A 27,572-nucleotide genomic window follows, 5' to 3' on the forward strand; every position below is an offset into this window, starting at 1 on the left:
CTGCAGGAACAATAGCATTTAGCAACGTTAGACAGCTCCTTGAGGCTGCGGGATGAAGAAGCCCAGACAACAGCCATCCTTCTTTAAGTCCTGACTGAGACTGATGTGGGGACATTATGCTGTGCCTCCCCAGCCCAGCCTTCTCGCCGTTTGCAGCTGGCCACAGGGAGCTGCTCTCTGTGTCTCGAGTCTGCCTTGATCCTCTTCCGTTTCTCCTGCCACACATTAATAAATGCATTTGCGCTAAAATCAATGGGAGTTTGAAAACTAAAAGTAATGTGTGCTTTGGTATGCTACTAATCCACTTATTTGGATCCTCTTACTGCTCCTCTGGGCTGCCCTGATCCTCTCTATCAGCCCACCCAGCTGCTCTGATCTGCTCTCTAAACTTCTGCTGTGGCTATATTAGCATCCCTGTCAACTCACAGGGCTGCTGCCTTGACGCTTTCAATCCCCTCTCCCAATGAGAGTCTCTCTACTAAATTATAGTCCTTGTAGCTCAGAATACTGATGCAAGCTAAAATAAATTCATGAAAAGGTGCGGTGGCTCCTACTAAGATGTTCTATTTCCCTAAATGTTTTCAAACAGTACTTACATTTCAGGCTGGAGAAATAGCTTAAGACGCGTTCATAACCACCTGCCCGCTTTTCAGTTCTAAAAAATGAAATTTCATTGCAAAGTACAATGTGGTTCAAAATCTACTCACACATGCACTTTTTAAAGACAGATTATGTGAATTTAATATCTCTGTCAGGCTGGAGACTGACAACATCTGGAAATGATGCTTTTATTCAGCAGTGAGATATATGCAGCAGCATTTTCATTAATGTGGCCCCCCCTGGATTTACCCTCAGAGATGTGTAGATATTGAAGACTCCATCACCCATTCAATCCTTGACCTCTCTGCTGAGGCAGCCAATGCACCTGAATGGGTATTTTCTCTGAGATGGACACATCCTGCAGGGAGCAAACTGACAACACAGAAGTATGATCATTTAGTAACAACTTTGAGAGATTTCTTGCCTTCTTGCCTGAATAGAAGCTAATGAACTCAGAAGTACAATACTTTACGCTCAACCATTTATCTTCTGTACACATAAAAATAGATGTTTTTATGAGTGTTTCTGCCATCCAGCGAGATCTATTTGGCGTCTGGGGGGGTCTCTGTTATGTTTATTCACCTATAATTTGAATACAACTAAAATGCCTCAAAAATGAAGGTTGTGAAGTATAGACCTTGCTTTGGGGAAAGCTGAGGAGAAAGACAATTGTATGGATCTAAAACTCAGTGCATGGAATTTGACAAACCAGTCTGCATTTGCAGGGATTAGTCCTGTTACTGCATCCTTCCTGGAACGAGTTTGCTGCTTGGATATCTGTAGTGCAGACTGATGCTGAGAGTATGTTCGCCGCTTAACGTGGTTTGTCCCATAGCGCTGAAGTGCTAGAAAGAACATCTACAGAAAAATCAACAACAGCAACAAAAAAGCATGATTGTTTTCCTGCAAGATGTTTTTAATTCTTTAACAGTCGCAAATGGCCGCTGCTGTCAAAAGAGCACGGTCTCCCTAGTGACATCTTGGGACTGATTCATGAGGGGCTCTGATGACACAGTGCCATAAGCTGAGTTACCAATACTGTTTCCTGAAACAACAAAATTTTCCTCAGATATCTCCTGTACCAGCCAGTTTGGCAATAATTAGCTGTTCTTAATTCTAAAGCTTTTTAGAACCAATAATGAGTTTTTATACCACCTCAGTTTTACAGATAATAAAGCTGCCGGGATAGGAATTGACTTATGCATCCTTTAGACAACCTAAACAATTCACCTAAATATTCCTTTATCAAAACCAGAGAATAATTATAATTCAAACAGTTATTTCAAGCATGTTTCTAAAAGCCACACTAGCCTTACTAACCAGTAACATCCATATGGGGCCACTACTTTCCTAAGCATTTTAATGGTGCATTACAGAGGTCTGTCCTAGCAGACAGGAACTGTCGGGGTTGACTTACCACGAGAACTAATCAAGCGATACTTTAAAAAGCAAAACAAACCAAATTAAAATGCCACCTGCTTCTTTTACCCCTAACGATGCACAGATGTCATACCCTTTTGAAGACTTCTGTTTGTTAGAAATGCCGGGATCTTTTTTCTGCCATTGCCTCACCTGTGAGCTTTTCTTGTCTTTGCCAGTGGCTTTTGGACACCTGTGGTGGAGCGCTACCCCCCAACTTCTTCCTTGATCTTCCCTCTGGCTGAGTGTTTCTCAATCTGTGACCGCCTGCAGATTGTGCGCTACTGTTTAGGCAGTTCTGGAAGGTAAATAAGAAATAGGAAGCCTAGTATGAGTAGCTTAAATTCACTAAATGGAGGGGATGGGCACAACCCCAATGCAAGAACTGTAGGGAAGTGCCATTTGCAAACCTTAGCAGAGGTGCTACCAGGGCTGCTTAGAACAAATTGTCGTGCATACGGACGTGACCTGTGGATGTGACAAGCTGGAAATACCTGTAAACAAACTAAGTAAACGTGGGGGCAGAGAATGGGGAACTGGATGGGTTAATCCCTTCCAAAAAGTTAAGGACTGCTTTAATAAATGAAGAAAAGAGTGAGACTGGATGTGGAGCTCCCTTTGCCAGAAATGGACATATTTAGTCATGGTATAAAGGCAATTTTATCAAATGTCTTTTTTGTTATAGTAGTTTGAAGATGAATAAAAGGAACCATGTACTATCTGGAAAAGGTTTCCAAGAGTGATCTGTGCCCTGTGTTACTTGAAATGAGTTCTTCTGCAGTCTCGGTCAGCTGTAAGGCATCAGTTCTGCCTCCTGTGTGCAAGTGAAAGCATATGCTGGCTGAGCTGGGGTTTTCCCCTGTTTTAATATCAAATAGAAAAGTGAAACTGGATACCCATAAAGTATTGAATACAACCTGAAAACAGCTAAATATAAACTGAATACAACAACTGAGCGCAACCAAAATCATTCTGATCAGCTTTACAACTTCGGCAAATAGATGACATCTGGGTTGTTTGAGTGAAACGACGTATTTCTGAGCTGCCTTCAATAATCTTCCTGTAAGTTGACAGTTGGCTTGCAGCAGATAAAGCTGAGCAATCACTTAATCATCAAGAAATTGGAATGAAACACCTTGTGTATGTTTTAAGCTTGTATTTCTATTACTTACAAGGCTCTTATGAATGTTCCAGGATTTTGAGTAACTTCTAGATTTCCCTTTTCAGTCTTGATTTCATATGGAATGTTGTGAACCGAATTACTTCAAAGTAGCTTTGCGGTTAACTCTGTGGGGTTGTTCCAGAGGTCTGTGGAAACCTGGATCTATGAAAAACATGGGTAACACTATTGCTTCCAGACCCAAGCTCAGTTGCAGTGAGCTCTCAAGACTCTGCAAGTGGTTTTGGGAGAGCTTAGCGGCCTGGCTAGAGCCCTGACAGCAAATATAACATTTGTTAATCACATGTGAGACAGAAATACGCAGCCATCATGGTACCAAACCAGCAGTATTGCCCTGAGAAACAAAACAGGAGCAGTAGAAAACAAATAGTCAAGCTAAGGATTTATAGCAGTGATCTAATTGACTCTAATGAGTAGAGTAAAGCCGTATATAATAAATGGATAGTTTGAAATACATCTTGGAAAAGCGCCCATTTCACATGTTAAAAATATCTTGTGCACTGATGTCATCAAAAGGATCATTGCATGGATGAGGGACCGGCACAGGGAAGGAATTGTCTGCTTTCATAACACGCTGCTAAGCAATTTCCACAGTCTAATGGCTCCTCAGAGCAAGGGAGACTCACGAGAAACCCTCCTGTGGTGCACAGGAACTGTTTCCATTGCGTGCTCCAAGGAGCAGAGCTCACAGTGTGAGCTTTCATGTGCGCCATTAGTTTGTCTGGCAAGGGGTGCTCCAGATATCCACCCTACAACCAAGTAGCGTGTGTGAATGGAGACAAAGGACCAGAGATCCATAACGAAGCAGGCAGGGACCGTAACAAATTGCTAGCATAGATATACCCTTGGGAATGTGTTCTGAAGAACAGAGAAGCTTTGAACAGAGTCCAGCCAAGACCTGATCCAACCATCTCAACAGTTCATGTCCCTCAGAAAATGTTACCCTGAGCCCAAGGCAAAGAGGAGTCAAACAGATTTGCTGCCCTGGAAATCAGAGAGCAAGCTGGAGCGGATCTCCTCATGAGTTGTCAGTGAAAGAAAAAGAAGGTACCACAACTTCTTATACATCAGAAGATTTTCTAATCTCTTCAAAAAGAGAAATCTCAAGGAGATGGATGGCACCAAATATTTTTTCCCGCTTTCCTTCTTCAGGAGGATGTTAGTGAATGCCCTCAGAAACAGAGCCAACATATATACATATTTGTATACATACAGTAACTCTTTTGGAAGATGTACTTTGTAGATCGCCACTTTTCTTCCACAGGACAAGACAACTGTCTTGATCACAGAGGGGATTTACATTAAAGGATGCTTTGATTTGGAGGCAAGAGAGCACAGAACCAGGAGTACTGGAAGAAGGGCACCAAATCAATCGTGGAAGGTTGTGTCATCGTTAGTGAACTTCTAGGCACCTTTTAGAGGTACAGCACTAATTTCAAACCTAGCCAAAGTTGTTTTACCAACATAAACTGTTCAGCTGCTTTCCTTGTCTGTTATACACCTCCCTGCCACCTTGTTTGTTTTGATTTTTATAAACTGGGAGATCTTTGGTCTAGGTGTCACCTCACAGTAACTGCACCATTCTTGTGAATGCTGTGTGTGAGTTGGCTTTCCTCCTTCAGTTTGTACTGTCTCTAACTGAGATATAATGTCAAACTGGAGCAGGAAATGAAGCAAGGTCTAAGGTTATGTCTACACTACAGTAATTGAGGGGGGCAGCTGGCACTCAGACACGAGCATCCGGATTCGTTTGCCATAAAGCCCACTACAGAGTATTCCTAGAGCCTCCTGATTTATGCCCTTACCCAAGAGTGGGCACATCCCCCCAGGCCCCTCTACTGAGACCTTCTTGGATCCTTTCACCATCAGATGTGAAACAATTTCCTTTTAGAAGAACTACGAAAAAGCGTAGGAGGACTTTTCCTGCTTCCTCATTGCAAAGCGATTGCATCCAAGCCTGAGGTAAAGCAGGGCACGAGTTCTGAATCCATACCCCTCCAGCCTGGCTTTAAACAACACCCTTAAACTGATGGGCTATTTTCTGCAAGAGCGAGCCACGGCGCACGCTCAGATTAGTGAGTTGCGGTTACAGCCTCCAAAATAGCTACCGGGGCAATGGAGCTTACAATGGGGAATGGCAAAGAAAAAATCTGGGAGGACCTAACGGTGAAAAAAGCCTGGCAGAGCTAGGGAGGCAGAGGCTGCCATTGCCAGAGCATGACGCTGGAGGAGACAGAGGTGCTGCCACCAGCCAGGCTGCTTCTAAGCAAAACAGAGGAGCTAAAGTTACAGTGACTTTCACCCTTCACTGTTTGGTGGCCTTTGGTTCCAGCGAAGGTGTAGCCCTGATGAATTTAAGCATAGTGAGAATTGGCTGTTCTTACCCATTTTTCAAAGTTTTTTCTGGACCTTTTGGACTTTACAAGCCACAGGATAGAAATTGCTGGACAAAAGCAGGTAAATAAACAAAATGAGATGAAATTCAGAGTTCAGCCTCTCTTCGTGTTAATCTGTGTCACAAACTCTGCGTGCCCAGTGACATCAAGCTAACGAAGGCAGTAGTTTTTACTTCCAGGATATACACATTAAGCCCACACTTTGGAGCTCAGTCCCTACCAGCTACCTCAGTCCTCCTGGCCTGAACGAAGCAGAAACCAGGCATCACACTTAAATCCCAACGCGCTGTCTCAGGTGCACAGACAGCACAGGGGACAGGGAGCGCAAACCCTTACCATCTCTTGGGTGATTTTTAATACCAGCACCTGGGGAAGGAGCGGGGTACTTGCGAGTGCCCTGCAATTAAACCCTACACTGTTCCGCTGGTGTAGTTTCACCTGAGGGCATCCTGGAGCCAGTGAAACAGTTCTGATTTCCCTTGGGGTGTTGTTAAGCCTCCCGGAGTGAACCGGCTGGTGGCAGGGGCACACCGGTGCCGGCAGCGGCCCAGAAGGCATCCTGCCCTCCTGCGCGGCAGCCGCACCCTTGTATGGCCGGGCCCACGGGCTCCTTGGGGCCGGTGACCAGCCTCATAGAGTCATTTAGGTTGGCAAAGACCCTTCGGATCACCGAGTCCAACCGTTAACCTGGCACTGCCAACTCCACCAGTAAACCATGTCCCCAAGCACCGCATCTACACGGCTTTTAAATACCTCCAGGGATGGTGACTCCACCACTTCCCTGGGCAGCCTGTTCCAGTGCTGGACAACCCTTTCGGTGAAGACATTTTCCCTAATATCCAATCTAAACCTCCCCTGGCGCAACTTGAGGCCGTTTCCTCTCGTCCCACCACTTGTTACCTGGGAGAGGAGACAGACCCCCACCGCGCCTCCTTGGGGCCAGCGCCCTGCCCCACGCCCTCCCCCGGCCCAGTGACCAGCCGCACGCCCTCCCCGGGGCAGCTGAGCCGTCACAGCTGCCCCTGTGCACGGTCACACTGTCGCGCTGTCGCGTACTGTCGCGCACTGTCGCACACTATCACCACACACCCCCCCAGCGCTCCTCCCCGCCACCAGGGGGCGCTGTGCGTGTGCGTGGCCTTGCGGCCCGGCTAGCGACGCGGCCGTCCGGAAGTGACGGTGTTGTTTTGCTCCGCCACTTCCGCGGCGGCGGCGGCGGCGGCTGCTGGGGTGGCCATGGACATCCTGAAGCGGGAGATCAGCCGGAAGCGGCAGCAGCTGGAGGAGAAGGAGCTCGTGGGGGTGAGGGCGGTCGGGACAGGGCCCAGGAGCCGTCCGGGGTAGGGGACCGGGGCCCAGGAACCCCCCCCGGGGTGGGAGCCCGGGGCAGGGCGGAGGGAACGGCCTAAGGTGGAGGCTCGGGGCGGGGGTGAGGCGGGAGCGGCCCGGGATGGCGGCAGGGAAGGGGAGAGGAAGCGGCCTGGGACAGGGGCTGGGGTAAGGGCATCCGGAGCTGCCCAGGGTGGGGTTTGGGAGTGTCAGGAACGGCCCGGGATGAGCTCTGGAAGGGTCACGAACGGCCCGGGAGGGGGTTCGGGGCTTGGGGAGGAGGAGCAGGGGAGGCCCGGGATGGGATCAGGGGAAGGAGTCAGGAGGTGTGTAGGGTTGGGGGCGCCGGAGAATTGGGGGCGCAGAAGCAGCCTGGCTGCAGGGCCTCGCTGTGTGCCTTTGCCTTTTGGAGCCGGTGTAGTTATTTATTTCGGGCACTGAGAGACGAGAAGAATCTGTGCCACCTTCGGTGAACAGATTGTGTGGATGGCTTTCCTCACCAGTGCTGCAGAACGTTCATAGCAATAGTAGGGTCGCAGAGGTGTGTGCATGTGCCGAGTGCGTTAGCTTAACGACGCCCACAGTGAAGCACAGTGCTTTTGTGGATGTCTGAGTTTTGGTTTTGGTATTAGTGGTTGAAGTAGGGAGCTGTGATCGGAGGCTGTTGTAGGTCAGGCAGACAAAGTATGAAGGAAGAAGTAATGTTTCATATTAATCAAGGGAAATGCTTCAGGGTGACCACAGTTGCCAGCTGTTGTGTGTCCAGAAGGTCTTATCAAACGCGTTTCTACATAGGTGACCCAAACAAGCTCACAAAATACTCTGTACAAAGGTGATTTCTCCCACTTCCTTGATTTAGTGTAAAATGACATGCTTTGTATGGTTTATTTAAACAACTTTCCTCTACTCTGACCTGGGCCTTGTTGTGCACTTCTGAAGGGAAGCTTTATGCTAGTGAGTACCATGGCCTTACATGACAAAGAATGTGGTTTTTTAAAGCACTAGTGAACACATTGTACTTTCAAGCCTGCTTATACGTATGTTCTGTGAAGTCACTCTATATTGCTGATTTTCAGAGGTGCTTCCAACTTGTCCCCTTTGCATGACAATGTAGCCATCTCTATGAAAGGATGTAGCTGAATTCACCAAATCAAGTAAGGAAGTCTGAGCCATTTTTGCCCAAGTATGCAAAACTGTAAGCTGTTAACAGTTTTCCTCTCTTTTAGGGAAATAAGAAATATTTCAAACGCAGTGAGTTAGCTAAAAAAGAAGAGGAGGCCTACTTTCAGAGATGTGGCTACAAGGTATGGTAATTGTTATTCCAGGAATTCATATGTTCACTTTGAAGTCTACATTTTATTATCAACAGTATAAATGTTGTTAATGATAATTGTTGTTCTTTGTTCAATCTGTTAATGTTATACATTAGCCTGTAAATGAGAAGCCACCTGGAGAGGTATGAGTTTCCAAAACCATTTTCAATGCAGGAAAAGATATGCATGATATACAGCTACTTAAGTTTGTGTTATGGTTTGGCTTTTGTTTATTTTAATTATTTTTTTGTGGAAAGCATGAAGTGGCTTGGGATCAAAGCTTGTCTTCCTTTCGTTTTAAATTGTGCTGTTAGGCATGAACACTGGATCTGATATAGCCACCTTCCCCCCCCTTATTGGAAAAAATGGATACATTCGGATAATTTTATCCATCCAGATAATTTTCACGGTCTTGTCAAAATGTCCAAAAGAAATCAGTATAGCGTGGGCGCATATTAAAAAGATCTGCCAACTTTCATACTGTACATATTTGTATTTGGGTTTCGGCCATCAACCATCCAGCACTGAAAGAGTGCAACAACAGCAGTTGTTTTCTTGCTGGCAAAATATTAGAAAACAATTGGTAACCTAGGGCGCATTTTGAAACAAATGAGTGATCTGGAAGGCTTTATCTGCCTTGTAATGGTGCCAGGGAAATAGTTTACTGAAATGGAAAGAATGTCGTTTTCTTTTACAAGTGTGTGCGTCTGCCTGCCTGCCTGATTATACGTGTATGGGAGGGGGTATGCATTCCCTTGTGGAAGACAGAGGCTCGCAATCTTGTTTGCTGTTACTGGGCACAAACAGGAGCTTTGTTTTCAATTGAACTTTACCCAGTTAGTGACTTATTCTGAAACCTTGATCTGTTTGTAGAATATTTGAACATCAATGCCAAAACAATTCTCTGAACATGCAGTATATAGTCATGAGAAAGTGTTCTGTGAATCCAGTCGCTCTTCCAAGTGGAAATGACTGCATGATGCTTTTTGAGCATTAGCTGGAGTTCTTCAGAACCTTACATGGTGATTAAAATGCCGTTATCTGTGCTGCTGCAGCACCGGTTTTGGTTTGAAATGTAACCCTGAAAATGGTTTTAAAATAAGTTGCTTCTTTAAATTTAGTACCTTTTTAGAGCCTCCCAGATTTCTGCATTTGATCGTTGCTACATTAAGAAGATGTAGAATATAGACTGATTTCTTTTTAAATTCAGGTGTGTTTTTGCTTTGCTTAGACTTAATAAGTTGTAATATTTGACTTGCTTGAAAAAGAGAGCACTGAAACCAAAATAACTGTGGTAAAGATATTGCTTGTAACTCGGAGTCCAGCTGACAGAACGGATCAAATCTTTTCCCCCAATGCTGCTGTCTCTTTATGATTTCAAGAATGTTTGTAAGTTAAAATTTGTACGTATCCTTCTGCCCTGGGAGTGCATTTCTTTTATATAAATATATATATATATTTTTTTTTACACAGTTCTTCCATATTTTCTGTCCCCTGTCAATGCCCCCTTTCCTGCATTGATGGAAGTTTTCTTTTTCCCCTCCATTTATGTGTTAAGCATTGATTTGATTGTCCTTCCCTTGCTCGTTCCAAACACCTGTGGTTATAGGATTGATTTCTGTGTTTGCTAGTATAGCATTGAATATAGATTTGTGGCTGAACCCTGTAGCTGGGGCTACAGGGGTGGATCCTTACATCCACATGGAGTTGTACTAACACTGGAGTGCAAGACTGGCACGTTGGCCTGAAAGAATAGAAAAGCTTCTTTAAAAAAAATCTGTCTAGTACATTAATCAAACTGATGAACCCAATACAGACTGGAAATGACAGTGTACTGCCCATGCACGGAGAATGCTACAGGGTGCTGTAGGATTAAGTGGGGCATCTCCCTTTTAGCAAGAACAGAAAGGAAATAAATTCTAATAAGGAATCTAGGAAAAAACAAGATGTGAGTAAGTACTGGAAATGTTTCCTTATTGTAGGAATATTACCAACAGCAATCTGCTCATGCTGTCAGAAGTGTCAAATTTGAGCTTATAAAGAGAACTGTAGTTACATGACTGCTGTCTTAAAGTTAGTTTGATCAAAGAGTTGTTTTGCATTGTTAAAATATTGAGTAATGAAGAAAGAAAGCTCTGCTTGATTCAGGGTCCTTATTTTAGATTAAGAGGAGTTGTTAATGAGATCCTATCCCTATGAGGAGTTGTAGGGTTTTGTAGGTTTTTTTCAACCTGCAAGAAACTATGGCAAGCTTGTGAGAAAGATGTGTTACCTTAAACAAGCACCCCTCAAAACCAGCAAAAGCCATGGATCACTGCTAATTTTACTCAGCTCACTGAACCTGTGGGTAATAAACATTTTAAGCTGACACCGCCACTGAAAGAAGCAACCACACTCTCTCCCTGCCCTAGGGTTTTCATTTCTGCCCTTGTGTCCATGCACGTGCCACTGCCTGGTGAGTTGGATCAGGAGGTTAAGTGGGCTGGGAAGAGTACCTTTCTTTTTGTTTGCCAGATTATTTTCTGTTTGAATCGTTTCCTCCATCTGGTTCATCACATAGCGATGCAAATGCTTTTGCATGGGTAAGGAGGATAGAGCAGGGGCAGGAATCAACAGGCAGAGGGTGGATTTGCTTTTTTTAGCACCAGTGTTGACATCTGCCTGCTAAAGTGATTGCCAAACTTTAGCAGTCGTCCTTTCCATTTGGTATAGAGACTGCTTCCTGCAATCTGCAGAAGTGTTCGTTAAATACTGATACTTTTAAAAGCTTCTATTGTTCTGTGAAATTCAATTATAGACAATAAAAACTGTGAAACTAAAGGTTTATATTGTCATATTAAAATCTGTGTTCCAGAGTTCTGTATCTTCACATTGCTATCAATACATGGATTTATTTCCATCCGCACATTAGTAACTGTCTGTTCAATGTAGGTACAGCAGCAAGAAGAGGAGGAGAAACCACTGACTTCATCAAATCCAGTGCTGGAACTCGAACTGGCAGAAGAAAAGTTACCAATGACCCTTTCCAGACAGGAGGTAAAATCAATCATCATAAACAGACTACTTGAGTTTACAGCAAATGCATCTGAAATTTCTTGTTAGGGCTCTTTTGTCTAGTGAACTGTACTTTTTATGGCAGTTTGCATTAAAATAACAAGCCCCCCTTTTTACAGTCAACAATTAATGATCATCTTCGCTCATCGAGGAGCTGCTGTCCAATTGAATGCATAGGGAGGTACAGATGGGTAGAGCCTCTTTGTCATATGGATTTGCACAGATGCACTATAACATTTTACAGCTCTTTCAGATGACTTCTAGAATAGTACCCTGAATATCAATATTATCCTTGGATAGGACTGAAGGTGGCATGCTGACTTTTTCCAAGATTTTTTCCCCCAGCTTCTTTTCTTTGTAGCTTTATAGCTCATTGGTCTGAACCCAAATTTAGAAACTAAATTTTGGAAGTGCACCTTGATTTCTAGAAGAAAAAGTCCTGAAGCCAGAGCAGCTGGTGTGTTCTTTGTCCTTTCCAAGAATAAAAACACTTAAGTTGATGTGAGTTCACAAACAGATCTATACCCCAAAGCAGAAGAGAAGCAGGAAGCTCAGACGTACAGAATAAATTCTAATCTTGGAAATACTGAAATTCACAGCTGAGATCATCCAAGGATGTCACATGTCCCCTTAATTTTGCAAGATACTGTTTTTTACAGGAGTACATCACAGGACTTGTAATGTGGGCTGTTGGTTTCATGTTTGGTTTGAGGTTTGGTCTGTATGTCCCGTGTAACGCGCACTGTCTCACTGCTATTGATCTACTTGGGTGCAAGTTTTGGTCAAGGTTTAGGTGTTGCTGTGCCAGCACTCTATCCATCCCTGGTTTTGCGATACATTTGCAAGTCAAATGCTTGCCGACATACAGCAAGACACTTGAACTGAATAAATGAATTAATGTCCCAATTAATTTAGTTTCTTGTTGTCTAACCAGTCCTATTGGTATAACGAAGTGGTGGCATGAAATGAAGTGTAAGCCCTTCTCTTGATCGCCAGAGTATTGTGTGGTGATTCATATATCAATAAGCCTATTGCTTGATACACTAAATGAATAATGGTAAGTATAAAGAGATTTAGCAAGCAACGCATGAGATAAGGAATCGGGAGAAGAAAGTTCAGGTTTTGCCTCTGCCCATGACTTTCTGAATCAGTTGAGGGAGGCTTTTTCAGCTCTGTTATATCTACTTTTTAAAGTAACTATCCCATTAGATTATGGGACTTAATATTTGCCAAAAGCTTAAGCATGAGAATTTTCAGCAAATCATCTTGCAGACATGCTGGACAATGTGCAGCCTAGTTAGAGAGTATTTTTATTGCCCTAGACAAGTAGGTGAGTGAGATTATCGTGAAGTTCCTTTGTGATTATGAAAACTGTTTTTAAGCTCTGCCAGAGAGATGATTTTTGTGTATTTGTTCAAACAAGTCAGAGCAGGAAAAAGTTAGGCTATACCAAACAGCTTGGGATTTTATGCAAAATTTAGATTGGTAATATTTGGAATGACCTTTCACTGAAATACCGTGGGAATTTTATATTTAGATTGTAAAGTGTCTGGAACATTTTTCTACTGCTTAAAATATTGCCATTTCCTCTCCAGTCCAGCTCAGCTTATTATTCTAAGCAAAGTAAATAAATCTGTAGTTCTGGATTTTGTTTTGCTTCCTTTACGAGTTTGCGTAAGGGAATGCTGTGATTGTTTTCAGGTTATCAGGAGGTTACGAGAGAGAGGTGAGCCGATCAGACTGTTTGGAGAAACAGATTATGATGCATTTCAACGTTTGAGGAAGATAGAAATTCTTGCACCTGAAGTGAACAAGGTAAGACTGGATAGTTATTAGTTACTTGTAGTGGGATAACCAATGAGGAACCCTATAAGAAATCAGTTTCTGTAACTGTTAATTTTTAGGAGGGAGGGGTATTACAAGCAAAGAGAAAGATCTGCTGCGTCTCATCTATTGCCTGAGAAAGTATGTTAGATGTCATAGTTTTGTGCAGAATTACAATTCCTTATGTTAGACAGCTCAACCCCTAGAAACCTTCTAGGCCTTTTCAGTTGAAAAAGGGGCCTCCGGGTGGCAGTAATTCCCCAGCCTGTGCTGTTACTTGCTTTTTAACCAGCAGAAAAGACAGTCATTTACTGTTAAACTATCCTGTGTTTGCAATCATATGCATCTCTGAGAAGGTATGGGTAAGAGAGAGGAGGATTGCATCCTATCTTTCTGGTACGGAAATGATTTTTCAAATCATTTGATTCCAGAGCTCTAACTTGTTAGAGAAACTTGATTTTTCCTCCTTGCCTTTAAAGTAGCCATTGATTCCAAAAATGACTAAAAGATATATCATCGTTTACTGATTTATTCCTTTTGTCTTAAGAATTGATCAGTTAAGTGAGGAGATGCAATTCAGGTTTGGATTTTCTTCCCTAATTTGTGGCAAACGGAATTGTTTGAAATGTCTTTGCAGGGGCTGCCCAGAAAAGGAAAGCCTTTTCCCGTTCAAGTCTTTTTTAAAAAGATAAACAGATCTAAACATTAAGAAAACCTCCAAACAATTCTGCTAATGAAAGCTTCCCCTCCAGTGACATCGATGACAGTAGTAGGAATATTAGGAAATAGTGAGTTCATAAACAGGGTTGTGTTGGATTTTTGTGTTACATGTTTCAGTCACTCCTGTTACTACGTGTTGCTTAAAATATAGATAGTCACTATAACCAGTTTGTGGTTCAGACATTTTTAGACTACTATATGATTAATAGAAACGCTCCAGACAGTCAAGTATGATGATGGAAGAGGGGAAATAACTGTGCATATCTATTCCCAGTGGAGTGGCTGAATTTATCTTAGGGTAAGAAATGTCATATCATACTCCTTTATAGAGCTTTATATTTTATGTGTCAAGGTAAGAATGCAAGTCCTCTAACTGGACTAAGCCAGTTTCTTGTTCTATTTAAGAGCAGCTCTTAACTTTATATATATGGTTTCAAACTGATTCTAATTTTTTTTTTAATTACCTGTTCTAGAGTAGGGGATTTTAAACACTTAATCTATATAAAACATTCTGCTATGTTTAAATCATTGGTAATAAAGGGAAACTACATAAATGCTTTATGTGATAGTACTGAAGGGGTTACTTACCTCATGTACAGCTTTTTTCAGGGCAGCTGTGAAGATTTGTAGAGCTGATGATGGCTATGGTCTGTTTTCTGGTTTTTTTGGGGGGTGGTTCAGTGCATTGCTTGGAGAAAATGTCTTGAAGAAAGTCTTAGAAGTTGATTCAGTCCTCCATGCTTTTCTGGTGAAAATATGGTAAAAAGTCTTCTTCATAGGTATGAACGTTGCAGAAGTTCATGCACCTGTTTTTTGTTAAGTGCTGAAGCAATCCAGAAACTGTTCTTTGAATTCAGTTTAAATTCAGACAGCAGAGCTAAATCCTTATGCAAGTTTTTACAGAATTTGGGTTTTCTTAAATACAAGTTGGATGCTCACAGTGACAGTACTGAACTGCTTTTATTTACTTGAGGGTTTTTTGTAAATTAGTCATTTCTTATCTTTTCCAGGGCCTGAGAAATGACCTGAAGGCTGCTTTGGATAAGATTGACCAGCAGTATCTGAATGAAATTGTAGGCGGCCAAGAAGCAGGAGACGATGACTCACAGAATGACTTGAAAGTCCATGAGGAGAATACTACTATTGAAGAACTAGAAGTATGTGATGGGTAGATTTTAGATGTGGTATACTGTTGTGAGAAAGCTTCAGAATTGTTTAGGCAAAGTTACCTTGTTTTCAACATGTAGCTTAAGCATTCTGAAGTATCCTTAAATATGCCCTGTTAGGAAATTTCGGTTTCTAAGCCTTGAGTTGCACCATAGGTGCCTACAGTAGACATGTGAAAACTCAAGTGGACTTTGTAAACAAAGACCTCATCAAAAAGAGGGCAGGAGTTGCCTGCAAGGAAAGTGATACAGTTAGGATTCCCTCTGCAGGGGGTTTGGAAGTAAAGAATTTAATAAAAATATGTTACCTGGTCATAAATTCTAAAGCCTTTCTAATAAGTATTTGAGAGGGTAATAAGCTTAGTACTGATGAATTTTCCCTGTACAAGAAAGATGGACTTTGAAAAGTAGATGCACAGGAATAACGTTTGATATAAAAACATCCAGGACAAAAGAACAAGTGGACATCAGAAGTAGGCAGATCACAGAAACTATAAGAAGTGCAGGGACGATATGTCCCAGAAACTTCAGTGCAAATGACTACTATGTTCTGAAAGAATACCATGGTATTTGTGTAAGTGAGCGGAGAATGAAATGCGTTCAGCACCTGGTATTTTAGGGTAATGTTTTGAAAAGCACATTAACTTGAGCTGAAGACTTTTAATCTTCAAAACTCTTTGCAGGAGTTAATCTTCATAACATCCCTCCAAAAGTGTGTTTAAGAAATAATCTGATTTATAACTGAAAGCTTAAATGAATACATTATTATTAGGATATAGTATTTGGCTTTTTTGTTAGGGTACTAGGGGTTCTGGTTTAAAATAAGTGTAGTACTGGAATGGATACCAGTTGTAATGGCATTTTAGCGATCTGTTAGTTCTCAAAATATCCCCTTTTTGGTGTAGTAGGGCAGGCTTGGTTTGAGCCATGAAACTAATCTTTTTCTGAAAAGTTTGAAAACACTGCAGTCTTAATTTTATGTTACTTTAACTGCATTCCCTTGAGCGTAAAGGTTTATACTGAATTGGGTTCCAAATCTAGGAGATTTTTTAAATAAAACTCACTTTGGAAATGTGAGGACAATAGAAATAGATTATAAATCCAACTATACCTACTGGAAAATGTTCTAAAAATTGCTGTTAGTATTAATAGTTCTGAGGTCTTGGCGGGAAGCTAGAGTATTGGAGCATACCACTGGGGTTTTTTTGGTGGTGTTTTTTTTTTTTTTTTTTAGATTTGTTCCCTCAATTTCAGTTACAATTAAATGAAATGGTAAAAAGCTGCAGGACATCAGAGAATTGAAATAGCTTAACAAAATAATTAGGTTAATTGATGGCTTTGGGGATCTCAAAAAATGTAGTGCACCCACACTTCCCCTTAATACAGTGCTGTCAGACAGCTGCTAATTATGCCAATAATTTAGTAGTTAATGAATGAAAAATTACTGTTGCATTGACTTTTCAGAAATAATCATACTGGCTTTTTGACTTAAATGTTTTTAATAGTTTAATGCATCTCAGTAGCATATATAGCTGTTTCATTCCGTTTCCTGACTAGTGTTTTGGATTACTGATGGAGTTTATTACAGTTCACGATGCAGTGAATCATGCTCTGCTGTAGTGGTGGTGGCAAACTTCTAGACGATGTGGAAATAATTGCCTTTTTTCTCCTGTTCTAGGCTTTGGGAGAATCCTTAGGACGGGGTGATGATCACTATGATATGGACATCATAACAAAGTTCTTGAAGGTAACAAACTGATAGATTAATTATTCTGTAGCTGTGTCATATTTCTTACTATGATGCGGACACATTTCATGAATAGAAGTGATGGTTTCAGCTGCTTGGAGAGAGAAAATTCACACCTTATGCCTAAGATGTGGGTTTTTTTAAATGCTTGGCACTCCATGGCCTTGGTTAGTCACAACAGTGACTTCTGCTAGACCTGGGAAAGAGCTGTTGGGAGAGCAGCATTCTTCAAAATCTGGTCCTACTTTTCCAGACAAAATAAATACGGTTTTGATTTCCGTATGATAATTGAGGCTGTTGTATGTAGTTGCTTCTCTGTATTACTATGGCATTAAAAACTTCCGAGGAGTCCCTGCCTCCCTTCCCCAGGAACAGTGCAAGCTGAAATGAAATGTCACCTGGTACTGTTATGTGGAATAAGAGAATTTTAAAGGAAGTCCACTGGCTTTGCTAAGGAAACAGGTTCAAGTGGATAGTAGAAAATTGTTTCCTTGTTTCCTGGCAAGAAGCCTGTATTGCCTCTCATTTGAGTCAGCCAGTGCCTGTGTAACTATTGTGATGATCAGAAGTCACAGCAAGAGTCGAAGCTTTTATTTGTGTATATAGGATACATCGGCATTTTAATATAGTTTGGGCTGGACAGTCAGACAAAGAAAGCTCAAAAATTGTTTTCCAGGTGAAGAGAAGGTACATTTGACATATTTGCCTTCTGGTGTGTTGAATTTTCACTGTGATCTTCACTGTTCCTTAGGCTCCTTCGCAAAAATTGCCCTGAAACATCAGTGTCTTCTACTTAGATTTCTGCTCTTCCCTCCCAGCACTGATACCTACACTGTTGTTTCCTTGGGTTTTTTTGTACACGCCTTTTTATATATGCTTTGCCCTCACTCACATGTTTTTATGATAGGAGGGTTGTTCCTATCCCTCCTTGCCTATCCTTCTGAAGGAGGCTTCTTGCCTTTTTAATTCAGATTTCTCCAAAAAACGCATTTTGCTATGGTGGCTTAAACCACTGTTCCCATATTTTTTGCCGAGGAAGTCACTAGATGGCACTATGACATAAATTTGCTTGTTCTTTGTACAGTTTCTTCTTGGAGTTTGGGCTAAGGAGCTGAATGCCAGAGAAGACTACGTGAAACGGGGAGTACAAGGGAAGCTGAACAGTGCCACTCAAAAGCAGACAGAATCATACCTGAGGCCACTCTTCAGAAAACTTCGGAAAAGGGTGAATCACTTTTAAATGTCTCTATCCTGTAAGACTTAAATTAACTTCTGCTTTCAGAGTACGCAGTGGTTGGTGCCCTTTCCTAAGGTAATGTTGTCTTCACTGAAGAAGAGAGGATAAGTGAATTGGTCAGGGTTTCTGGGTCTAGAGCCTGTGACTCACAGTTCTGACTTTTTTTAATCTTGATCAGTGAATTCCTCTGCCTACCCACTGCATTTCCAGGTGTTGTCTTATGTATCACCTGTTCATCGAGTTGCAAATGTGATAGAGAATTGGGATTGTATTTTGCACTTTGCCACTAGCTACTAGGTGTAACCACTTAACCTCTCTTGCTTCAGATCCTTCATCTAAATAACGAAGATGTTTTCCTTTGTTAAAGTCCTCAAGCTAGGGTAGGTGCTAAACTTTGTATAAATGCTGAGTAGGATGATTTTCCTGAGCTGCTATTCTGAAGTAAAGGTGTCTTTTTTTTTTTTCTTTTTTTTCCCTGTAGACACTTCCTGCAGACATCAAGGAATCAATAACAGATATTATTAAATTCATGTTGCAAAGAGAATATGTGAAGGTATGTTTGTTTGCACTCTTCTGGCATGTTCAGGCTGCCTGGTTCTAATAGGTTGAGTTTATTACTTCAACATTTCCCATTTTTTTTCATTTTGAAGATAGATAGCTGGAAATACACACAACATATATTCAAACAAAATGAAAAATGGCTATTAAAGGGTAGGCTCCAGGTAGTGGTTGATCCACAGCCTGTGAGAAGATCTTTTGAGGCTGGTGAAACTGCAGAGCTTTGCAAGCATGAATAGAATTTTGCTCACAGATGGTTATATTAAGTTGCAGAGAAATCCTGTATGGGAAACCTGATACTGTAAGGTTAAATGAAGGTATTGAATTAATAGTAATAGGGTGTTGATTAAGTAATTAGGAATTAATTGAGGTGAACTGAGTTATTGAATATGAGACACTGTCCCTTTCTTTGGCTATGCTCACATTAGCTGGCCTGGTAGGGTTGAGGTAAGTTAATGAAAAGTTTTTTGGACAAAGTGTGCTTACTGGAGGAGGCAGAAGTACTTTGGCACACAAGATCAAAGGCAGCGTTAGGTTTTGTTTGTAGCTGCCTTCAGAAGTGGAACTGAAATACCGATAGCATTTGCTTAAGCAGCTTGTGTATGCAGGGGAAATTGAGCCATGTTTTGCCTTTAAATTTCTACTATTTCTTATTATTCTTGTGAGGACTTGGGATAATTTGTCAAGTAAGCAAGCAAACCTGCTTTTGTTTTTGAAAAAACTTCAGATGGCCTAAGGCAAGTTTAATCCAAATCACTTGAAAGTAGAACTGAAAATGTGGGATGTATGATAATGGGGTTTTGTTTTGGGGCTTTTTTTTCCTTTTGGTTGTCATCATTATGTTGAAATTCCCTTTCCAATGCCTTCTGCAACAAAGTAGTGAGTGTGCGGGAATGTGGTCTGTCTTGTGGATTAATGTGCTGTGCTCCTGTCTCCTGGAGGTGCTTGGCTTTATGTAAACTTCACAGACTGATTTTGGAGGAGTTGAGTACACATTTGGAAGTTTTTTAGGGTTTTTTTTAATTATTTTTTAATTAGGCTAATGTGACTTGTGCTTTTAAAGGTACTCATATCCTTTTCCATTTTGCTTTCTAAGAGACTTGTCTCTTTTTGCCTGCTGTTGTCTTCTGTGCTTTTTTGCTTTGTGCAGCCTAGTGAATACTGTCAGCCACAAATTCTTACTGTTTGTTAGATGAAATGCTTGAAAGATTTAAATTTTGAAATCAACATGTGACAGTAGGCAAATGCAAGTTGTCCACTCAACCTTAGTTAACCCTGTTGTGACAGTCCTGGAAAGGTCTTTAATTGCATGCTCACACACTATGTTTCATCACAAAACCATATTCCAGTCAGTAAGTAGGTATTTGACTAAGACTGTTCAGATCCTGCCTCATGTAGGTGAAGACAGTCACGTCCCTTCTTCAGATTTACTCTCAGCTCTGCCTGCAACCCCCTGCCTTGTTCATTATTCACCTCCCAGTTTGCTCACTGCCAAATGGGAATAAGCTGCACCCAGTGGTCATGATGGTTACTTCTTGTTGATTAGTCTCTAAATGGGAGGTGATAAATGAACTCTTTATCAGTCAGTCTTGTAGCTGCTCACTAACAGTGCAGGAATGTCCTGCTCCAGGTCCTTCTTGAAGCTGTGTTTCTGTAATTGCATATATGTGTCTGTCCCCCTCACTTCCTGGTTCTCAGTTGTCATGGTTTTTTTAAGCTCTGTACTTCTATTCCTTTCTCCCTTTCTTTCTATTCATTTTCCCTTGAAGTTTTATCACTGTTCTTCCCCAGGCATGTTGTCTTCTACGGCTTTATGTTAAGAAACGGAAACTGCTATCTTCATTGGGAAATTTCAGGTTCATTTACTGCTGCTACTGCTCTGTTCATAAACAGTTACAAATGTGCTTATTTAACCCAGTTTTGTAGAGAGCTGGTTCTCAGCCTTATTGGAAGCTAGCTCCTCTCCCTGAGAGCTGTCAGGCCCCAGTGCACTCCTGAGGTCACTGGGTGACCTCAGTTCTGCGCACGCAACATGGGCCTGCAGTGGGATGCGCTTACAGACGGGCTCCCAGGTCTAGTCTGCAACCAAAACGGCAAGGATTGTAAAGGTGATTACAGCCAAAAAGCTTATGGGAACCTGAGAAGGCCGAGTTGAAAATAGTCCCAGTAAACTTTAGTTTTAATCAATATTAGACTGCCTTATCCAGTGCTTGCTTTCATCTCTCTATAGGTAAAGTCCATAGTCCTTGCTTCCCTCAGAGTGCAGCATAAACATGAATTGTGTTAGGAAGGTGTGTTGTAAAATTGGTTAATATTGTGCAATGCAACCTGATTCAGAGAGACTGGAATATGTGGTGGTGTTGTATCTGGCAATGCAAAAATGCTCTGCTTTCTGATGCCCTTTCTGTTTTGCTAAGTGTGCATGCACTGTATTCCTTCAGGCAAATGATGCCTATCTTCAGATGGCTATTGGAAATGCCCCCTGGCCTATCGGTGTCACTATGGTTGGCATCCATGCTCGAACGGGTCGTGAAAAGATTTTCTCCAAGCACGTAGCCCACGTTCTCAACGATGAAACTCAAAGGAAGTATATTCAGGTAACGCTAGCTTTGGAAATCCAACAGATTTGCTTTTGAAGTTAGGGAATCTTTGAGAAATATTGGTTTCATAGTTACAGGTTATGTGGTAAAAAGGTCCTAGAAGTGGACAGTTGCCTTAGTTAGGGTCAAGCATAACATCCATTTAATAGGTAGCTCATCCTAGACCTGCAGGCTCTTCAGTGCTGGGCTAGGAACGGAGTCTAATGGATTTTTCTACATCTTAACTATTGTGATCCTGCATGAACACCAAAGTAGCTGTGAAGATATGCTTTATTCTCCTGAGTTCCTTCACTGCTTAACTCATGGTTTTAACATCACGTGTGGAATTTAATTCTGTGGAATACAGTCCTTCTGAGTATTTCTGCAACTAGATAAATGCATTCATTTTTCAAACATGTTTCTTTAACAATGTGGGCTCAAAATTCCAGGTTCAATTCCTTCTATGCGTATTCATACTCATGTCATGAGCTGCTGTTGTTTGTGGAATTAATAGCAGTGGTGGCTTTCTTCTCTGATGTTTCAGCGTAATGGGTCGATGGGTCTGAGGAAACAAGTCTCTCCTTGTATTGTTAAATCTATTTGCCTCTTGCCAGTTGCAGTTTCATTGAGATAAAGACCTTCTGGCTTAACTCTGAAGCCTCCACCGCAGCATCGTGGAGCTCAGAGCTTCTGGCAGGATCTTGCTGCTGTGGCAGAAGGACTCCTGTTGCTTTTCAACTTCTGCAGATGTCTGCAAGCAGATTGCTTGTAAAATGCAACTTCTCCTTCTACCTAGAGTCTCTTTGTATTGGAGCTACAAGTATAACCTTTGGTTTCTCTTCAACTACAGTTTTTAATATCATAACTTGTGAAAATATCATCATGAAGTCAGAGGAAGCTCCAGACACTTACAGAGCCAACAAATTAAATTTGACCAATTCTTTTGTAAGGTGAAAATTGGCACGTGGATTACGCATCTTCAGAGACAGGCTCCAGTTAGTGTAATACTTGCTTGGAAGTATTTAATGGATGAAATAGCTTATGTTAGACCAAACAGTTTTGTAGTTAGTCTGTGTTAAAAAAGGAATTTGGACTCTGAAGGAAGATTGTTGTGGGCCTCAACATGGCCATAATGCTTCTTCTCCTTCAGTGAATAATTGGCCATCTATGTCCATTTACCACTCTGCTAGCAGAAAGATCTCTGCTCTATAGTGTTGCTTGATCTCTCTTAGCATGCCCTTTGGAAGATACAATGTATATGAATCCTCAGTTTGTCCCTTATCTGCTTTTGGGACCTGGACCTGGACAAGCTCGAGAACTGGGCCTGTGTGAACCTCATGAGGTTCAACAAGGCCAAGTGTGCAGGGTCCTGCACCTGGGTTGGGGCAACCCCCAGTATCAATACAGGCTGGGGGATGAAGGGATTGAGAGCAGCCCTGTGGAGAAGGACTTGGGGGTACTGGTGGATGAAAAGCTGGACATGAGCCGACAATGTGCGCTCGCAGCCCAGAAGGCCAACCGTATGCTGGGCTGCATCACAAGCAGCGTGGCCAGCAGGTCAGGGAGGTGATTCTGCCCCTCTACTCTGCTCTGGTGAGACCCCACCTGCAGTGCTGCGTCCAGCTCTGGAGCCCTCAGCGCAGGAAAGATATGGACCTGTTGGAGCGGGTCCAGAGGAGGCCACAAAAATGATCAGAGGGCTGGAACACCTCTGCTATGAGGAAAGGCTGAGAGAGTTGGGGTTGTTCAGCCTGGAGAAGAGAAGGGTCCAGGGAGACCTTATAGCAGCCTTTCAGTACTTAAAGGGGGCTTATGAGAAAGATGGGGACAAACATTTTAGCAGGGCCTGTTGTCATAGGACAAGGGGTAATGGTTTAAACTAAAAGAGGGCAGACTCAGACTAGATCTAAGGAAGAAGTTTTTTAAGCTGAGGGTGGTGAAACACTGGCACAGGTTGCCCAGAGAAGTGGTAGATGCCCCATCCCTGGAAACATTCAAGGTCAGGTTGGCTGGGGCTCTGAGCAACCTGATCTAGTTGAAGACGTCCCTGCTCTTGCAGGGGTCTAGACTAGATGACCTGTAAAGGTCCCTTCCAACCCAAACCATTCTATGATTCTACATCTGTTTGTCAAGGAAATCTTCGTGTTCATCTTCCCACTGTGAATTTCATATCTGTGCTTCTGAATTACACAACTTACTGAAGCACCAAGACAGTTTGCTTTAAACAGTTATGTTCTCCGCGTTAGTTTTAAATACCAGGTCTTGTTTAGCTAGTCTGGTTCAAACTGGAGCATGGAATATTATCTGTGCTCCCAGCAGTTACATGAAGCTAATGTGTTTCTGATTTACAACGAACCTGGGATCATAACATCCCAAACAAGGAGTCATTATGGTGCTAGGACATGTTTTCCAGACTTGCCTGCACTGAAAAGGCCAAAGCATCCTCTGTTGAATCATTTTTTTTCTTCAGTTAGGAGCCATCTTCTATCGTGTCTAATGACAGGCACATGATTCAGTCATCTTGGAGTACAATGTCACTGCTAAATTACGTTGCTGCCACAGCACTTTTCTTTCTTCTTTGTTAGACTTTTACGTGTGACTTGAAAGAATATAATCACAGGCTGTCTGTCACATTGTTTTTTGGCAATCGATGCCTTGAAAGAACTGAAAAGTCAACATTCTGCCTTTCTTCTTGATTACTTCTTCAGTTTGATTCCACAGTGTAGGTCAGGTGTGGTGCCACCATGGGGAGGAATGGCGCCTCTCCTCCAGAGAAATCAGTTGGCTCTCTTCATAGCTGTGAAGCTTGTTTTGGTGTCAGAAATTGCTTTTCGCTCTATAGAATTACTTTTAATATTCAGGTTTCTTTTAAATATCTTTTATTGTTATAGTATTGTTTTCTCCCTTGGCGGGGAAGAGGGATTAAAGCATTACTGTGATCCTTCACTATGAATCTGTCATGAGGGACTGAATCTGTAGTCTCTTCGGTTATGCCACAGACTCCTCTAATATTGGAGAAAACTTGGCACTTTGCAGGCAGAAAGGTTCATAAAACTTAAAAACTGGAAAAACAACCAAATAAAAAAAAACAACCCCAAAATAGCAGCTGTTTGTTTTGAATTCCTCTTGTTGAGCTTAAAAATACTGTAGACTGCTAAGTTTGTTTGACAGCTGCAGTTTCATTACAGAATTGTCCTTGTTTTGTTAATTCCTAGGGGCTGAAGAGGCTCATGACCATTTGCCAGAAGCACTTCCCAACAGACCCATCGAAATGTGTGGAGTACAATGCTTTATGAGGCTCTGCAGTGTCCAAGGCGTGACTCATATTTTGATCTCCAAGACCCAGAGAGGACTGAAGAGACAGTTTGTGCTTTAACACCAACAGGAACCTAGGGTGGGCTTTGCAAAAAAGCATAAAGCAGCAGATTTCTCTACAGCTTCCTTTTTACGAGCCCCATTTATTTAGATTTCTTTTTAAATCTATGCTTTATGCTGAACACATCCAATTTACAGAAGGGGGGCAGTGAGGGTTGAAGGGGTATGACCAGGACAATGACCAGGGGACAATGAACATGACTCTTGCTTTTACTTCAATTTGTTATTCAGGAAACCATACAGACTGAACTGTTTCCCATATCTTAGAGCTTTAGGTGAGACTCAGCCCTGCAAGGAGCATATTGTGGAGTTTTTTTGGCTTCTTTCCCATTGGAGACTGATGTGGGGAGATGATTAGAGTGAAGGAGTCAAATCTGAATCTTGGTTATTTCTGTAAATATGAAGACTTTAATGGCTAATCTTTCATGTGGTATTTATCAGGAGAAAAAAAAAAGTTTCTATATTTCTCAGCTGAAAAATACAGCCAGTCTCTCAGTGCAAAGAGTTTTTGATCTTGATTTGGTCTTTTTTTTTTTTTTTTTTTTTTTTTTTTGTAACGACATTTTTAATATAAAACTTCTGGGCTTGGGGGAAGTAATCTTATGGCTCTTGAGGCTTTCAAATCCCATTTTTATATATCTGGAGAAAATGTCAGTCTACTGGGCATTGCAGAGAAAATAATTAGGACCTCCCATGACCACGTACAGTATTTCTAACAGCCACAAATCTTTACCCTTGTGCATCTTGACTGGGAACGGTGAAGAAACTCACAGAAACGACGATGTCTAATTCTGCACAAACAGTGAAATACTGAAACTTTGTTAGTGCTGCTGGTTGAAGATCTTAGGCTGAAATCATGCGCTTTTTTAATGACAAGAATAGCAGTACCTCTGCAGCAGTATTAACATGTCCTTCTCTTAAAGCCGTCTTTCTAGGACCTGCAGTGAAGCTCCAAACAAATTGTCCATCATTGCAGTGGCTGCTAATAACTGCCACCACCACATTTGAGAGAACCCAGACCTTGCATCTGTCTGGCCCCACGGATCCAGTAGAGCCAATACAGAGCCCACTCCTCTGCCTCTGGAGAAACCTTGTCAGTGCCCGGGGTTGGATTCAGGCAGGTATTCGAATCTGGTATCCTGTTACCGCTCCTGTGAGGCAGCAGGTCTTCTGATACATCTGGCACTCGTGGGCTGAGGACTTGTAAGCGTTTTGCTGCTGCAGCGGTAGGCCTGGTACGATGTGAGCAGAACCACTTCCTGAAGAAACGTGTCAATATTCGGTGTATTGGTTTGTCCAAGTCCTCACATCAGCTGAAAGCATGGAGCAGGAAGCAGTGCCCTCTCCCGAAGGAGTTACCCATCTCCCGTGGGTATTTAGAGTGTCCTGTGTCAGTGTGAGACATGATGCTGGGGGATTCATGCTGGCCGTGAGTTTGGAGGAGTATCTTGAGAAACCTCAGGTTCTTCTGGAGCCTCTTCATATTCTGAAGTACCTCTTTGGACACAGGAGCTTTTCAGTGTGGAGCATCTGACCCCCAGAGAAAACGTCAAGAGCTTAAACAGTTTAGAAGTAATAAAAATGAGGCTGACGAGACCAAACCGGTGCTTGGGGAGACACCTTTAGGGAATAGACGTGGATTTGTGGGGAGAAGCTGGGCAGATGTCACGAGCATGGAAGAGTTTCATTAACAGTGGTGTCTGGTGATTTTTTTGCAGTGCTCTATACAGCTATTCTTTGGAGGCATTATTACAACAGGAAACATTTATAACACTGCAACTTTATCCTCCCCACCCAAATGATTTCCTAAATCTTTGTCCTGACCTCAGTTTTGAACTCTTGAAATAATTGAGGGACAATGCCGTCCCTCATTTAGAAGAGCTGTAATTTCCCTGGAAAGTGCAGCAAGTGCGTAGCCAGGGGATGGTTTAAGGAGCATTGTAACGTCTGCTTTAGCGGGAACTGGATTCCTTAGGGCATCTGTAACATTATTAGATAGATTTTCCCTTCCTGCTTTAGAGCCAATTATTGAGGAGAGTTTTAATGGTACCCTGAGCACCAGATTGAATGGGGATGCGCCTCCTGTAGGGACGTGAATTTGGGGTTGGAATGTTTTAGTTTGATCAGGTTTTAAAGAATGTAGTTTAAGCAATGTGCCTCCTTGCTGACAGTCCCTGAAATACAGCCGCCTTGCTTGAATGAATCCCGTGACGGAAGAACTTTATCCCCTTGCAATTCGTGGAATGGCGCTGCACAGGGAACCGAGGAACTGAGAAGTACTTTCTCACGGCATATCTATGTAAGAGTTTCCAGCTGGCCGGCACGTGAGAGCCAGCTTCGGTCCTCGGGGGATCGCAAGGCGGGGGACACTGTTAGGCAGCTGCTTTTCATCATCGGTTGGAGGCTCTTTGCAGCTGGATGGCCCCAAATTACAGCTACCAGACCGTGATCAAATAGTTAATAATGCCTTTTAGCCAAAACAATCCAAACCCCACCCGAGTCTAGTTTGGGGATGAGTGGGTGTGATGCAGCTGTCACACTGCTTGACAGTTTTTGTAGGGAGGGTATGCTTCAGTTTAGTGATTTAGACTTTTCCCTCTGGGCTTCTCCAGATGTTTATTTCTGATAATTCTTGCATTAGGCGGAAATAACTCCACCGAATCCAAAGACTTGTAGCCGTAGGATGAAGTCATGCATTCACCATAGCCATGTCTGGAGTGGTTTTGGGACTTTAGTGCCCTGGTTGGTTGGTGCAGCCACCCACCCCTTCCCTAGCCCGGCGGCGGAAGGGGCTGTGCGAGGTGGCACGATCCCAGGTACTCTCGAAGTACACGATACCTGCCTTATATCGGTATTATCATGCCCAATGGTAGTTAAATGCCTTTAATTCCTTGTTTGCTCTTTGTCTGCATTGCTGGAAAGGCTCTTAGGGTTGGTGTATGTGGGGTCAATTTATTTTGATGGAGGAAGTGGGTTCCTCTCCGGCTAGCTGCCATATAATCTCCATTATCGATCCAGTCTTGCCCAAAGAATGAACTTGCCTGACATTTAAACGGCTTCACTTCTCAGGGGGAG

The 27,572-nt window shown here is 42.4% G+C and overlaps 1 protein-coding gene across 2 annotated transcripts; it reads left to right on the forward strand.

Moving 5' to 3' along the window:
* Positions 1 to 6,816: 6,816 nt before the first annotated feature.
* Positions 6,817 to 27,093, forward strand: PRPF18 (pre-mRNA processing factor 18). 2 transcript variants are annotated; one of them, XM_075526803.1, is made up of 11 exons: positions 6,817 to 6,897; positions 8,151 to 8,228; positions 8,354 to 8,380; positions 11,169 to 11,273; positions 12,993 to 13,106; positions 14,846 to 14,992; positions 16,680 to 16,748; positions 17,833 to 17,973; positions 18,467 to 18,538; positions 20,985 to 21,140; positions 24,338 to 27,093. In XM_075526803.1, exons 1-11 carry the CDS (start codon positions 6,832 to 6,834, stop codon positions 24,416 to 24,418), a joined length of 1,056 nt encoding a protein of 351 aa, XP_075382918.1. In that variant the 5' UTR covers positions 6,817 to 6,831; the 3' UTR covers positions 24,419 to 27,093. The 2 variants fall into 2 exon arrangements, with proteins under 2 accessions (XP_075382918.1, XP_075383001.1); XM_075526886.1 differs by lacking the exon at positions 8,354 to 8,380 and having other exon boundaries at positions 24,338 to 25,050.
* The last annotated feature ends 479 nt before the right edge of the window (positions 27,094 to 27,572 follow it).

This window comes from Mycteria americana, chromosome 1 (genome assembly GCF_035582795.1).
Source record: "Mycteria americana isolate JAX WOST 10 ecotype Jacksonville Zoo and Gardens chromosome 1, USCA_MyAme_1.0, whole genome shotgun sequence".
In the NCBI taxonomy this organism is placed as follows: Eukaryota; Metazoa; Chordata; class Aves; order Ciconiiformes; family Ciconiidae; genus Mycteria; species Mycteria americana.

Excerpts from the sequence above, each read along its gene's own strand:
- PRPF18 (XM_075526803.1), top strand. The coding sequence starts at position 6,832 with ATGGACATCCTGAAGCGGGAGATCAGCCGGAAGCGGCAGCAGCTGGAG. Across the intron at positions 6,898-8,150 it reads AGGAGAAGGAGCTCGTGGGG|GGAAATAAGAAATATTTCAA; the intron begins GTGAGGGCGGTC and ends CCTCTCTTTTAG. Across the intron at positions 16,749-17,832 it reads TCATAACAAAGTTCTTGAAG|TTTCTTCTTGGAGTTTGGGC; the intron begins GTAACAAACTGA and ends TTCTTTGTACAG.